Source organism: Macrobrachium rosenbergii, chromosome 37 (genome assembly GCF_040412425.1).
Source record: "Macrobrachium rosenbergii isolate ZJJX-2024 chromosome 37, ASM4041242v1, whole genome shotgun sequence".
NCBI classification, from domain to species: domain Eukaryota; kingdom Metazoa; phylum Arthropoda; class Malacostraca; order Decapoda; family Palaemonidae; genus Macrobrachium; species Macrobrachium rosenbergii.
Genome location: NC_089777.1, coordinates 24,353,332 through 24,366,536, shown reverse-complemented (window position 1 = coordinate 24,366,536; position 13,205 = coordinate 24,353,332). Strand labels below are relative to the sequence as shown.

Genomic DNA, 13,205 nt, shown 5'->3' with positions numbered 1-13,205 from the left:
ATCATGAGCCAATAAGGTGGACGATGCACAAGGTGATTATCACAGCATAAGAAAGAAAGGGAAAAAATACAATAATAAGACATACGAAAGAGTGGGTAGGAGGATGAGGAGGAGGAGGAGGAGGAGGGAGAAAAACAAAATGAAGAGTTGCAGATACAAAGATTATAAAGGAGGAATCACGATCAGTAAGTGGACGTTGCAGAGCAGGTGACGATCACAGAGAGAGAACAAAGAAAGGAAGGAAAAAATACAATAATAAATCATACTTGAAAGTGAGTACGGGACTGGGAGGGGAAGGGGGGAGAGAAAGAAAAAACAAATGGAAAGTTGCAGCTTGCAGCAGCAGCGGTTACAGACACACACACACACACACACACGCGCGCTTTCTCTCACTGACACACGGAGACACACACACACATATTTAGAAAACTTACTTGACTCCCAACTTGGTAGCGACTCGCTTCCACTGAGAGAAGCCGGAAAGCCTTCGGACCGGGCTGGACACACAGCCACTGTTGGGGGCGGTTCGGGGGATTAGCAGAGCGGGCCTCGCGGGCCTAGACAACAAGCATCATCCACTGTTGTAGGGGTGTGGGGGTGGGGAATGATGGGGGCATTGGGCATAAGGCAGGGAATAGGGGAGGAGGAGGAGGAGGAGGAGGGGGATGGGGGAGCAATGGGTTTTAGTGGTGGGGAACACCACCCACCCCCTTTTTTTGTACAGTGACAAAAAAAAAACACATACACCCCAACAACAACAACATCAACAACATCAGCTTATCAAAAGACATCCACCTTTCCCTTTTCAATAAAAAAAAAAATGAAAAAATGCTCCCTTTCTTTTGTTACTTTTCCTTTTCAAAGCACATGAAAAAAAAGTCCCCTTTCTTTTGTTATTTTCCCTTTTCAAAGAACATGACAAAAGGTCTCCTTTCTTTTGTTACTTTCCCCCTTTTCAACAAACATGAAAAAGGGTCCTTTTCAAATTCTGTTAATTTCCCTTTTCAAAAAACAAGAATTGGCTCCCTTTCTTTTGCTACTTTCCTATTTCAAAAGCATGAACAATTCCCCCTTTCAAACCTATTACTTTCCCATTTCAAAAACATGAAACAAGGGTCCCTTGCAACCTGTTACTATGTTCAAAAAAATTAACAGTGACCAATAATATGCATTTACCTATTTCTATCAATTAACAAAAAAATTAATTATTCTTTTAGTAAATTTCTTTCTCATATTTCTCTCCTAAAACTTCCCTTTCTTTTTCCTTGAGAATAAATTTCCGCCAGGTTCTCTTCAGTCATCATTGTGTGATGGTTATCTGTGGCTTCTTAAGTATTAGAGAGCGGTTATACTTTGATTGATTGTTTTCACCTACAAATTATCAAGAACGAAAAACAAATAAAAACACTTTCCAGTTGACAACAAATACGTTTTGAAGTGACAACAGGAAAATGTAATAAAACAATAACAAAAAAAAAAATCCGGTGTGCAAATGAAAAACGTCGCGAAAAACTGATCAAAAGAAAGACGCAAAATGCAGGGGAGAGAGAGAGAGAGAGAGAGAGAGAGAGAGAGAGAGAGAGAGAGAGAGAGAGAGAGAGAGAGAGAGAGTATATGCAATGTATACACGAAAATAACAGGGTAAATTTGATAAAGAAGGGAGCTAATCGCAAAACAACGAAATAAAATATAAAATAGGACATTTGGGATATAAGCAGTAGACCAAGAAGGAATCTTTCACTAGCTAGGCAAGAATAATAATAATAAGTGAAAGCGTCCAAACATTGCTGTATGGATACATAAAAAAATACTTTGATTCTGGTGACCTACAAACCATATGTATATATATACAGAACGGCTACCACTGGAGTTCGGCCCTTCAAAGAAAGACACCCTCAGCAGCGGAGCGCCCTTGAACACACAATATCTGAAGCGCGACCCATTCGGTCTGGCCTCGCTGCTATCAACAATACTTACTTCAAAAGGCAACAGAGATGATACAGTGACTCTAGGAAAAAAAAAAAAACAAGGGCAATATATATCACTTGGAGGCGTTAACTGGACAGGAGAAGGCTTTTGACCTTCTGAGCATGTTACGGACTTACAGCTGAACTAGCAGAAGAAGAAGAAGAAGCAGCAGCATCAGCGGCGCCAAATTGCGCGCTTGTTGCGTGGATCGTGCTCGCGTGCCCGCAAAACCCCCTGCTTGGTGTACGTGTACCCAAATGAAAATTTCTGCCGACTTCTTTGTCTCTCTGATTAGTGCTTTCGGGCATGCAGTGATGAATTGTGATGGAAAATTAAAAAAAAAAAAACTAATACAAAAAATAAAAATTCAAAATTGGAGGTCCACAGTCTCTCGTTTGCTACCCAAAGTGGTCGAAGTGACTAAATCTCTCTTTTTTTTTTTTTTTACTAGGTTTCACATGCTTCCCTGTCTGTTCTCGCTTGATTCACCTGAGGACACCCTTATATAAAAAACAAACAATACTTCTCTAATGACAAACGTCTCAAAACAATTATGATTACGCCAGAAGAGCGTGTGGACCAAACTGGGTGTGTGCTTGTGTGAAAAAACGGAATCATACTGAATATGCGGAAAAAAAACTAAGAGGCATTGACTCTCTAATAAACAGTGATAAATGCAGTGACTTCATCACACCTCTAGTCGCAAGCTAAGGCGTCATTGCTATGTGTGTTTCAAAAGGTTCTCGTTGTTGCCAGTACTAAAAAAACGAAAAACTGCGTGGGCAACGGACGTGTCTTGTGATATCTTGGCAAGAAAATACTTTGTCAACTGTGAAAACTTTTTAGAGATATTTCATCTCGGAAAAAATTATTTCGCTAATTGTGGAAAATTTTTGGGGGGATATTTTTGAAAATTTATTTTGGATAATGCAACAGATATTTCCATCGGACACGTCCCCTGCCCGCTGGTGTGATACGATGCTGACCACATCATGTCTCTGAGAGAGAAAGAATATTTAAAAAAAAAGAAGCAGCAAAATGAACTGGTTATCAAAACGTTGGCAAAATAAAAAAATAAAAAAATAAAACTATCACGTGGCAAACTTATCCAATATGGCAAAACTTGAAAATCATAATACCAGGCAGCCAACCGAACGAGACCGGTTTACCTATTTATGTCAGACCAACAAAAAGATCGGTTATTGCTTTAGATTCAGCTCTTTGTTTTTGGCACATCAAAGGGACGCCTTTGTCAGCGTGGGCAGCAGCAACAACAACAACAATAAAAACAACAAATATCTAAAAGCAAATAGGTAAACCAGTCCCCCCCAAAAATACGACTTTTAGCAGAAACGCTTAATTTTTTTTGATTTTTTTTTTTAAGCAAACGGTGCAATATGGCAAATTACAAATGCCCAGGACAGTCTTTCATTACATCAGAGCGTATTACAGTCCAAAGGGGGTAAAAGGGAAAGGGGGAAGGGGCGGGGGACAGTTCAATTTTCAAGATGCAAACTGATAAAAGAAATCGAGTAAGGAAATGAATGTCATATTCAAATAAGACTGAAGACTGAGATTCGCCAATATGTAAACGAAGTAAAAAAAAAAAAAGGTGAACACAAAAAACCGCACGAATGTAGAAATCAAAAACTAAAAGACGAAGGAAAAAAACTAATGACAAAAATGCACAATTGTTGCGGAACAAAGTGAAAACACAACCAACTTATTGAATGAGGAAATTCTTTTATTTAGGTTGTACTTTTTTGTTTTTTTTTCATTTTGTTTTACTGAATATTATTTACTGTCAACCCTCGTTGTGTTATAGCCACCACAAGGTTCTAACGAGGTTTAAACTATTGAACTACTCTCTATGTCCTGAAGAAATCATCTAGGAAATGTGAAAAGTGCAAAAGGACTGACGTCATTTAACACACAAATCTAAACCACGTTAGAACAACAATCTGCGTAATGTGCGCAGATTCACTGCGCAGACTCACTGCAAGACTTGACGTAACGTCGTCTTCTCAAACTTACTAATGCGTGCAAATGACTTCAGACCTTTGGCAGTTAAATAATGTGATTTAAAACAGAAGTATACTCAGTCTCTAGGGCGCATTGATGAATGCGCTTTGCGCTTTTGCGTTTATAGATAGCTTCTTCTACTATTCACTAACGTATGGAAAGTATTTATGCCACTATCAAGCAATAGGTCAACTCAAGATTAAAATAAAAACAAACAACTGCTGCTCTATTCCTTTCTTCAAGCCTGCCTCTGAAGAATGCGAAAAAATTACAAAAAAAAAAATGCAAAAAATTACACTTGTCCTATAGATGGTTCAGAGGCATCCAAAAAAGAAAAAAAAATCCAAACTTCCCCCCTTGTACTATCCCTTCCTTTCTATATTGCCTCTGGATAAAAAAAAAAAGGAAAAAACAAGAAAAGAAAAAAATAACCCAAACATTTGTCCTATTAATGGTTGAAGATCAGAGGCATCCAAAAAAAATATATATATAAAAAAAATCCAAAGAATTTTTTCTTCTTCCTTTTCTTCTCCTTCCTTACCTTGGCGAAGACACACTGGTGGGGCGAGTCGGCGAAGAGGAATGAGCTGCCGCTGACCTGGAGCGAGCGACGGCCGCCGTCTGCGACTTCGAGGCCCCAGGAGCCACGCCCGTGCCCGAGACGGCGTAGGACCCCAAACTAGCGCTCTTCGTGTTGGTGCTCAAGCCCACTGTGCCCCCGGGCTTCTGTATGACCTACAGGAACCCAAAGGATAGTGTGAGTACAATTGCTACGAAGAACACAATATTTATGTGCTACGGAACACCAGTACATAGACAGGTTGGAAAAGTGAGTTGCACGATACTCTAAGTACATAAATATATCATACATAATACCTGTACGTATTGTAAACAAACTACTACGTAAAAATACATATATATGCTACGTATCCTTGTAACGAAAACAAGGGCACTCAGATATCTCTTAGGGGTAATGATTCAGATACTAAACAAACCAGATTATACAGACGCTATATAAACATGACTGCTTAAATGCTAATTACCATAACCATCTCGATGCTACAAAAGAGCATTAAGATTAAACGTAAACACGAGTAGTTAGATGTAATGAGATCTTAAGTATGCAAATGCCGCATTAAGATGGCAATTTATATGATAAGTAGATATTTGGGCAAAGAAATCGACAGTGATGTATAGCGGTATGTACTCGGAGACATATTATGGCGATTTCATCAGGCTAACATTATTATTATTGAGAAGTTAACAAAAAAATTTAATAGCTGTTAACCAAAACGCTACTGTGTAAGTACAGTTACAAATAAGCATCGCCTGTTACGTCAGATTTTGAACGTCTTACTCAATTATCATGCGTCACTGTATACGTTCGAGTTACGTGCAAAATACGGAGGATGTAGTGAGAATTATTAGAAGTAATTAATAACTACAATAACAAAACATGCAAAAATTACACTTTAAATATTATAAAATTAAGTTACGTTCAAGTATTTAAAATAACACTGACAACAGAATTACAAGAAATATGAAAAAGAATAAATGTAAAATGTCTTAACAGGTAAAATCGACAATACTGATAAATACCCCAACCGTAGTAAAATAAGTAGCAGTATACAGGTGGGGTGGATAAATGATTAAAATAAGCATCAGAGCAAAATAGATATGAAAACCTGTATTTAGTAAATTCAGCAATACTGCCACAAAAAGATGAACTAATCTACTATAAGTGCGTAGTTTTAGATTTAACTTCAACACTGTTAATTAGAAGTTTGAAATTTTATAACATCTCTAGCGCCACAGGTTTTAGTTACGTTACTAAAAAAAGTCAAATAAAAATCAGACATAGATATTTTTACATCCAAGCTTTTATTCAATGTTATGGACAATGCCTTGCGAAATATGTGATTTTATATTCTATATATGCATATATAAACTATAATATATATATATATATATATATATATATATATATATATATATATATATATATATATATATATATACATATATATATATATATATATATATATATATATATATATATATATATATATATATATATATATATATATATATATATATATATATATATATAGACAGCTACAAGAGCGAGATAAAGCATTTACACTATTGTTACAGCTTTATAAATAGTTTGGCTAAAAAGTATTTACAAAAACCTAATCTCTACGAGGAGTATTGTTATGATCATAATTACTTAAAACAATATTTATGGATAAAAGTTAGCTCCTTTGGAAAAGGCGTGGCCGAAACCCACACTATTATTTTTCTAACTCTTGGTACGACGCGTAAATGAATTTTCTCTATATCCATGAGTTCTGGTACGTTAATGTTAAGTCAATCAGTCTGGTACGTTTAATGTTAAGTCAATCAGTGAATTTTCAGCCCTTTAATACACTATAGAAAGTACTGTAGTCCGAAGTCTGAAATATATACTTTACCTATGCAAAGGTATTCCCGACCATTTACTAGTTAGTGAAATACGGGTAGTAAACACCGTAGAGTTTATTTCCCGTTCACGAGTCCGGGAATTTTCAAAATACATGCGTCTTGAAATTGCGTTGAATAACATCACTAATGCGATAAGAAAGAGAGTATCTAATATAAAAATCGACTTTTCAGCCTCTTGTAGCCTTTTCGACTTAATTTTTAAAAGCTAGACTTCCATTACCTCTTTCTACTCAAGACGAACAATGAAATTAAATTATGCAAAAAGATCGTCAAGTATCCTTTAATTCATCCATTCATTACGCCAAACAGTAAGGTCATTCAGCAGCGTTTAAAAATCACTGATTTCTGATTTGTTTTCACTAGCAAAATTAACTCCGTTCCTGCAATGAACTACAAACATTTGGAATGTTAGAATAATTGATGTTCATTTTCTGATTAGCTAGAATAACCTTTAACGTGCTTTGGTCAACTTCCTGCCTGAATCACTACAAAATTTATGCGCACCTTTCGGTTGTCAGAATTAACCGGCGTCATGCTAGCAGGGGATTTCACTATTTCAGAGCAAATTGTAACCAGATATTTGTAATACTTTTGCGTACTGTAAAATCTATTCGTTTAAGGTCACGAAACCTGTTTTATGAATTATCTCTTTACAACTCCTGAAAGCTAAAAATGTATATCTTAAAAAAATGAAAGGGATTAAAGTGTATTATGTCATCTGTCTGGCTTTTCGAACTCTTTTTATCTCTCTCTCTCTAAAAAAAAAAAAACCGAAACGTACAAGTCTAGAACCGTCATCTATGACCTGTTTGTCAGTAAGACGAAGTCACAGTTTATATTGAATTTCAACACAACTGTGACTACAGAGAATATAAGTTATTGTAAATGACAAACCTCAATATTATGTGGCACCTGTATAACGTCAATTAATTTTAGCTTATCAAATATAAAAAACACCGAGAAAGCATCTTCAGTATATTGTTAGTTTATAATGTTCTATTCTTCAGTGGTCACTAACAATTACTGCTTATGCAAACAGACTTCTAAAAAGATTAAATAATGAATGGAGACATACATCCCATTTTCTGCTTGTAGTGACAATTGTACATCATGAGAAGACATGCAGATTTAATTTCATCAATAATAATAATAATAATAATAATAATAATAATAATAATAATAATAATAATAATAATAATAATAATAATAATAATAATAATGATAATAATAATAGCAGAGCTATTAACTACAACATTTAAAAAATCGAAACTCCACAGCCGACCAACAATACGATCTCTAGCTTCTATCTATAACAATGATGACTACAAAAGACAGAACGGTACAGGAAGTGAACAGATCTACACCGGCTCTAAAAATGGAGGACTTGAAACTAACCTACTCCCATACATCGAGCAGAACAATATATATAAACATTTGCTCTGGGTGTACCTGATAAAAGACTCGAACTCCAAATACGAAAAAGTAGATATAATTTACATGATTCCTTAAGAGGGTTTTTTTTTTTTTTGCACGGGTAAAGAAAATACATATTGGCGCTAGTGGAGGGGGGGGGGGTGTTTAGGGGCGTAATACTGAACAATGCCAGGAAACGAGTTCCTACGGCACAGCCAATCAAGCGGGCTTTTAGTAGGAAACTTGACGTAATCAAGTGGAATTTCCAAGTCTCAAAAGGATTTATCAGGTACACAAAATTCGACTCTACTCAAAAAGATATTACCCACACTAACACCTACGGAGATTTCCGTAAAAAAAAAGAATCAGGGTAGTGTCTGCAATCTACTGTATAGAAACTGACAGACAACCGGACATAAATGACGTTCAAACATTTTGCACATTCCACGTTTTACCGTTGTATTTTACGAGACATCATGAGAGTTATTCTTCATGAATATTCAACTGACCTAAGGTGTCTGATACGAACATGAATGGGTCACAATACGGGTCAAGGTCTATGTGAATGAGTGATCCAAGAGATACCCTTTGTTATATTTAATTTAGTTGAATTACTGAAAAAAATATATATATGATTTACTTCCCGTTTCATTTTCTAACGAGTCTTCTAAGTTAGAAACCTGTAAAGACATTTATTTAATGATCCAGAGTCTCTTAAATACGTAATTTTTATTACAAAGCACATAACTTTTATAATCATGTTGAATCGAAGGGCCAAAGCAAACAATATTAAAAAATAATTTATATCCCACAAATCAAATATGAGCAAACAGTACCGTTACGTGGAATGTGCAAATGCCTGGGGAAAAAATGTACGCTAACAGAGAACCGCCATGGATGAAAAATCTGCAATCTACAGTAAAAAATTTTGCGACTACAGGGATTACCCGAGACATGTGTCACATGGGGAGGGAGGGATGGGTCAGTTGCAAGTGAGAGAGAGAGAGAGAGAGAGAGAGAGAGAGAGAGAGAGAGAGAGAGAGAGAGAGAGAGAGAGAGAGAGAGAGAGAGACAAGGGGGTGGGAGGGAGTGATAAAAACACATATAGCTCACCAGTGTTGTGAGTCCGGCAGCCAACTGGATGTGCTAGAAACACAAACAGATTGTGATCACAAACTTACCACAACAAACAAAAGAAAATAAACCTTATTCTTTTTTAACCAATCGTTCAGGACGTCAGTTTCAAGGAGGCGCTGACTGATCGTGTACTCAAAGGTGCCTTCCTGTGATTACTTGTAAATGGGGAAATTAAAAGCAACGGGGTGTACAGTGGAAAATGAGTAAAATGCCTATTGATAATGTGCGTACGTGGGAGTACATAAAAGCTCAATGTGCAACACAATAACAACACAACACAATTTACTATTCTGTTTATGTCAAACACAACAACTAATGATAAAACGACCACAGACGATATACTTTACATAGGTAATTCTTCACTGGCTTTTCTTACGAGCCCATCTCTCTCTCTCTCTCTCTCTCTCTCTCTCTCTCTCTCTCTCTCTCTCTCTCTCTCTCATTACGTAGTGTGAAAATCTATCACACCAAACGTGGGCCATGCTTTCCACTCAAGCATCAATAAACAAAGTACTAAAACAATGCACTCTTTTTCTTTTGCGGCCATTTTTTAATATAAAAAAATCAATTCAGATCTACTGACTACCTAGAGAACAGAATTTTTCCTCATACGTTACCTTAAAGCAAACTACAATAGTCTGTCATGTAATACTATTACCTATAATTTAAACAGAATTTTTTCTCATACGTTACCTTAAAGCAAACTACAATAGTCTGTCATGTAATACTATTACCTATAATTTAAATTCTTAAAAATCAGTCCTTTTTTTCGAACACGTAGCTTTCGATCATTCTTCATTTATACAAACATACTGCCATGTATTTACAGTTTTGACAATCACTGGCTTCCTGACCCCACAGATCACGGCCCTAAACTTCTTTCTCAATTACTTTAGATTAATCTAAAAACTATTGTTACCTCTTTTACTACAACCTACTTCACTTTTTCATTCACTTTTTAGTGAAAGCTTACTGACAATCATTTCACATAAGAGCATTCATTGAATGAAAGCAATGCACATGATCATATTAACTTTTTCTATTTCTATGTGAAAGTATAAATAACAGGAGGACCACATCAACTTGTCCATAATGTTCACTAAATTCTCAAGACCAAATGCTCGTAACACTCCCTTCCCTCACTGCTCTCAGTGGTTGATTTGTCGTGAGCAGTTGCTGACTGCAACAGCTGATCTGAAAGCAACGTTTAAACTTACTTCCATAAACAAACTTTACAGTTGTTTTTACGAAATTTTTTAAGGACTTTCATTCAGCTTCAAATATATCTAAAAGGTGCTCATATGTGAAAGCGCCAAGCTTAATCTAACAACAAACAGTTTTAATTGCTGTCAAGCAACAGCTTGCAACCATTCAACTACTCGCTTCGTGCAATGCTTTCTTCTGAAAGTTGCATCGTGCACCGAGACTAACAAAACATGCAGTTACACAAACCATTGTTTGTAACGCCTATTTTTTTTTTTTTTTTTTTAGTAAAAGCTCCAGCTCATGCAAGTGACTTAAGAAGGACTGCTCTTGTTGAAGTTCATTCAACGAAAAAGCTTTTCCGTTATCCTGTCGTATACCTGTTCAAACCTTCTGAAATTTTTACCCCATTACGATATCAACAGTTTAGGGCATACATATGCTATGGTTGATATGTTTTACGTGGATGCATCCTGAAGACGTTCACAGCAAGACGGATGCACCTATGTGAATGTGCATTCCCATTCGTACACAGACATACATAACATTTGAAATTTCAGTATTGAAATTTGGCAAAGTACTGCTTTACACACTTATACAAAATACGAATCATCTTTTGAAGGTGCGATCAACGTACAAAAAAAGTCTCTCTCTCTCTCTCTCTCTCTCTCTCTCTCTCTCTCTCTCTCTCTCTCTCTCTCTCTCTCATGCATATACATATACTCACAGTAAATATACAAACAAACGTACATACATATAAATATAATCTATATATATAATACACATATACATACACATACACACTCAAATTATTTCCCAAGTTCACATTTTCCACCTTGCTTACCACTACACAAGAAACAAAATCAAGAAGTATACACACAAGTTCACACCATGACTATAACCATAACTGGGAAAAAAAGTAATCCGCAAATACAACTTTGAGGGCACATTTAATATAATCAAGGCACAAAGCTAATGGGAGGGGAATAAGCACATTAAATTCACATCATTTACATCTTTGCAATAGAGACTGTACAATTCTACTTTACATACAGGTAAAGGGGGGGGGGGAAGCGTGTGAGACATTAAAGGATTTCATATTTCAGAAATATCTACATAGGGCCGCAAGTACAGATGAAAGTTTGGGGGCAATCACTGGGATTCTATGAAAACCGACCAATTTACATTTCTACTGCAGTATAAAGAGGCAATGATATACCCATATTAGTGGTGATTCAGGGATAAAATCCTAATTAGTATCATGATAATAAAAGTTCACATTCGGCGTCTTTGTTAAATTTAATCGTCACTTCCCTTTGTGAAAATCACAGATGTTCCCTAATCTCATTTTTATTTATTTTTTAAGGAAGCATTTTAAATAATACTGAAAAAAGAACTTTTATCAAAAGCATAAACACACACACCACCTACTGACACATTTCATCCGGAGAAATTGAAAATGCAATGCTATTCTCAATAACATTTATCCATTAAAAATACCTCTTGCTTCCATAATTAAAAAAAAAAATTGCACATACACAACCCCTCAAGTAAGACATCCATAAGCTTTCAATAAACATTGTATATCTTATAAATCCCAAATAACAATTTCGAGCTCCCCGGTGGAGAAATCACTCTGTTGATGACTATTTTAATATCACCTTCAGGCCTGGGCTAAAATGGAGCAATAGGTCGCCTCTCCCATCGGCCGTAATATGAGGACATCAAAAATAAGAACTCACCTTTGGATTCTTGAGTTTGGAGCAGTCTGAGATCTGGTCTTTGCAAGAGTTCTCGTGGACGCAGACTTGACACGCTGAAAAACAACACAATAAATTAAATAACTTGATAAACTTGGGAAGAGCAATAACGAATAAATTTTTTTGTTATAATTCTTTATGCAACAAGTAATTTCTATAAAAGATTACTAAAGAGAATGGTGTGTATCCGTCAGCATACATCCACTGTATGCTAACGTCAAGTAGGTGTACTAAATATAAAAGCACCCAATTTCTATATTTCACTGGAAAATTTTTCACAGAGAGAGAGAGAGAGAGAGAGAGAGAGAGAGAGAGAGAGAGAGAGAGAGAGAGAGAGAGAGAGAGAGAGAGAGAATAAAAATACTAATCGTAAAGACCAGAGAGAGAGAGAGAGAGAGAGAGAGAGAGAGAGAGAGAGAGAGAGAGAGAGAGAGAGAATTAAATAGCAAGAATAAAAATAATAAAAGTAAAGACGTTGTAAAAACGTATGTCTTAAATAGCGTCCTAATTACCGATCAAAGCAGAGCCCATTTATCTTCTTTTGATATGCAGAAGTTCAAAGACTTGGCTTTATTTTAGGATTAAAATGATTAATGACCTTTTATCACAAAGTTTAAAGACTGGCCTTTACAAATAAAGAGGCTTGCTTACTCGATACAGTACGAGAGAGAGAGAGAGAGAGAGAGAGAGAGAGAGAGAGAGAGAGAGATTGGCTACGAAAGTACTGCTGGTGAAACCAACAAGATTTTTTAAGTCGTTTGTCCAGTCCTCACGCTGTCAAGTAGTTTGTCCAATCCATAAATCGTTTAGTCGTCTTTCCAATCCTCAAATTATGAAATCTTTTGTCCAATCCTCAAATTTTTAAGTAGTTTGGCCAATCCCCAGATCGTCAAGTCGTCTTCCAATCCTCAGATCGTCAAGTCGTCTTTCCAATCCTCAGATCGTTAAGTCGTCTTTCCAATCATCAGATCGTGTAGCCATTTGTCCAATCCTCAAATCGTTAGCTAGTTTTTCCAATCCTCAAATAGTTAACTAATTTGTCAAATCCTCAAATCTTTAAGTCGTTTGCACAATGCTCAAAACATCAAATCATTTCTCTAATCCTCAAAAAATTACATCGTTTGTCCAATCCTCAAATCTTTATGTTGTCTGCCCAACCCTCAAATCTTTACGTTGTCTGCCCAATCCTCAGATCATTATGTAGCTCGTCCAATCCTC

The 13,205-nt window shown here is 36.1% G+C and overlaps 1 protein-coding gene across 1 annotated transcript in view; it reads right to left on the bottom strand.

Moving 5' to 3' along the window:
- cyst (rho guanine nucleotide exchange factor 18 cysts) overlaps positions 1–13,205 on the bottom strand; it is a 1,099,804-nt gene that overhangs the window by 36,068 nt on the left and 1,050,531 nt on the right. Inside the window, 4 exon segments of the mRNA XM_067081809.1 lie at positions 435–512; positions 4,532–4,725; positions 9,001–9,033; positions 11,970–12,043. Coding sequence (XP_066937910.1) covers positions 435–512; positions 4,532–4,725; positions 9,001–9,033; positions 11,970–12,043 — 379 coding nt within the window.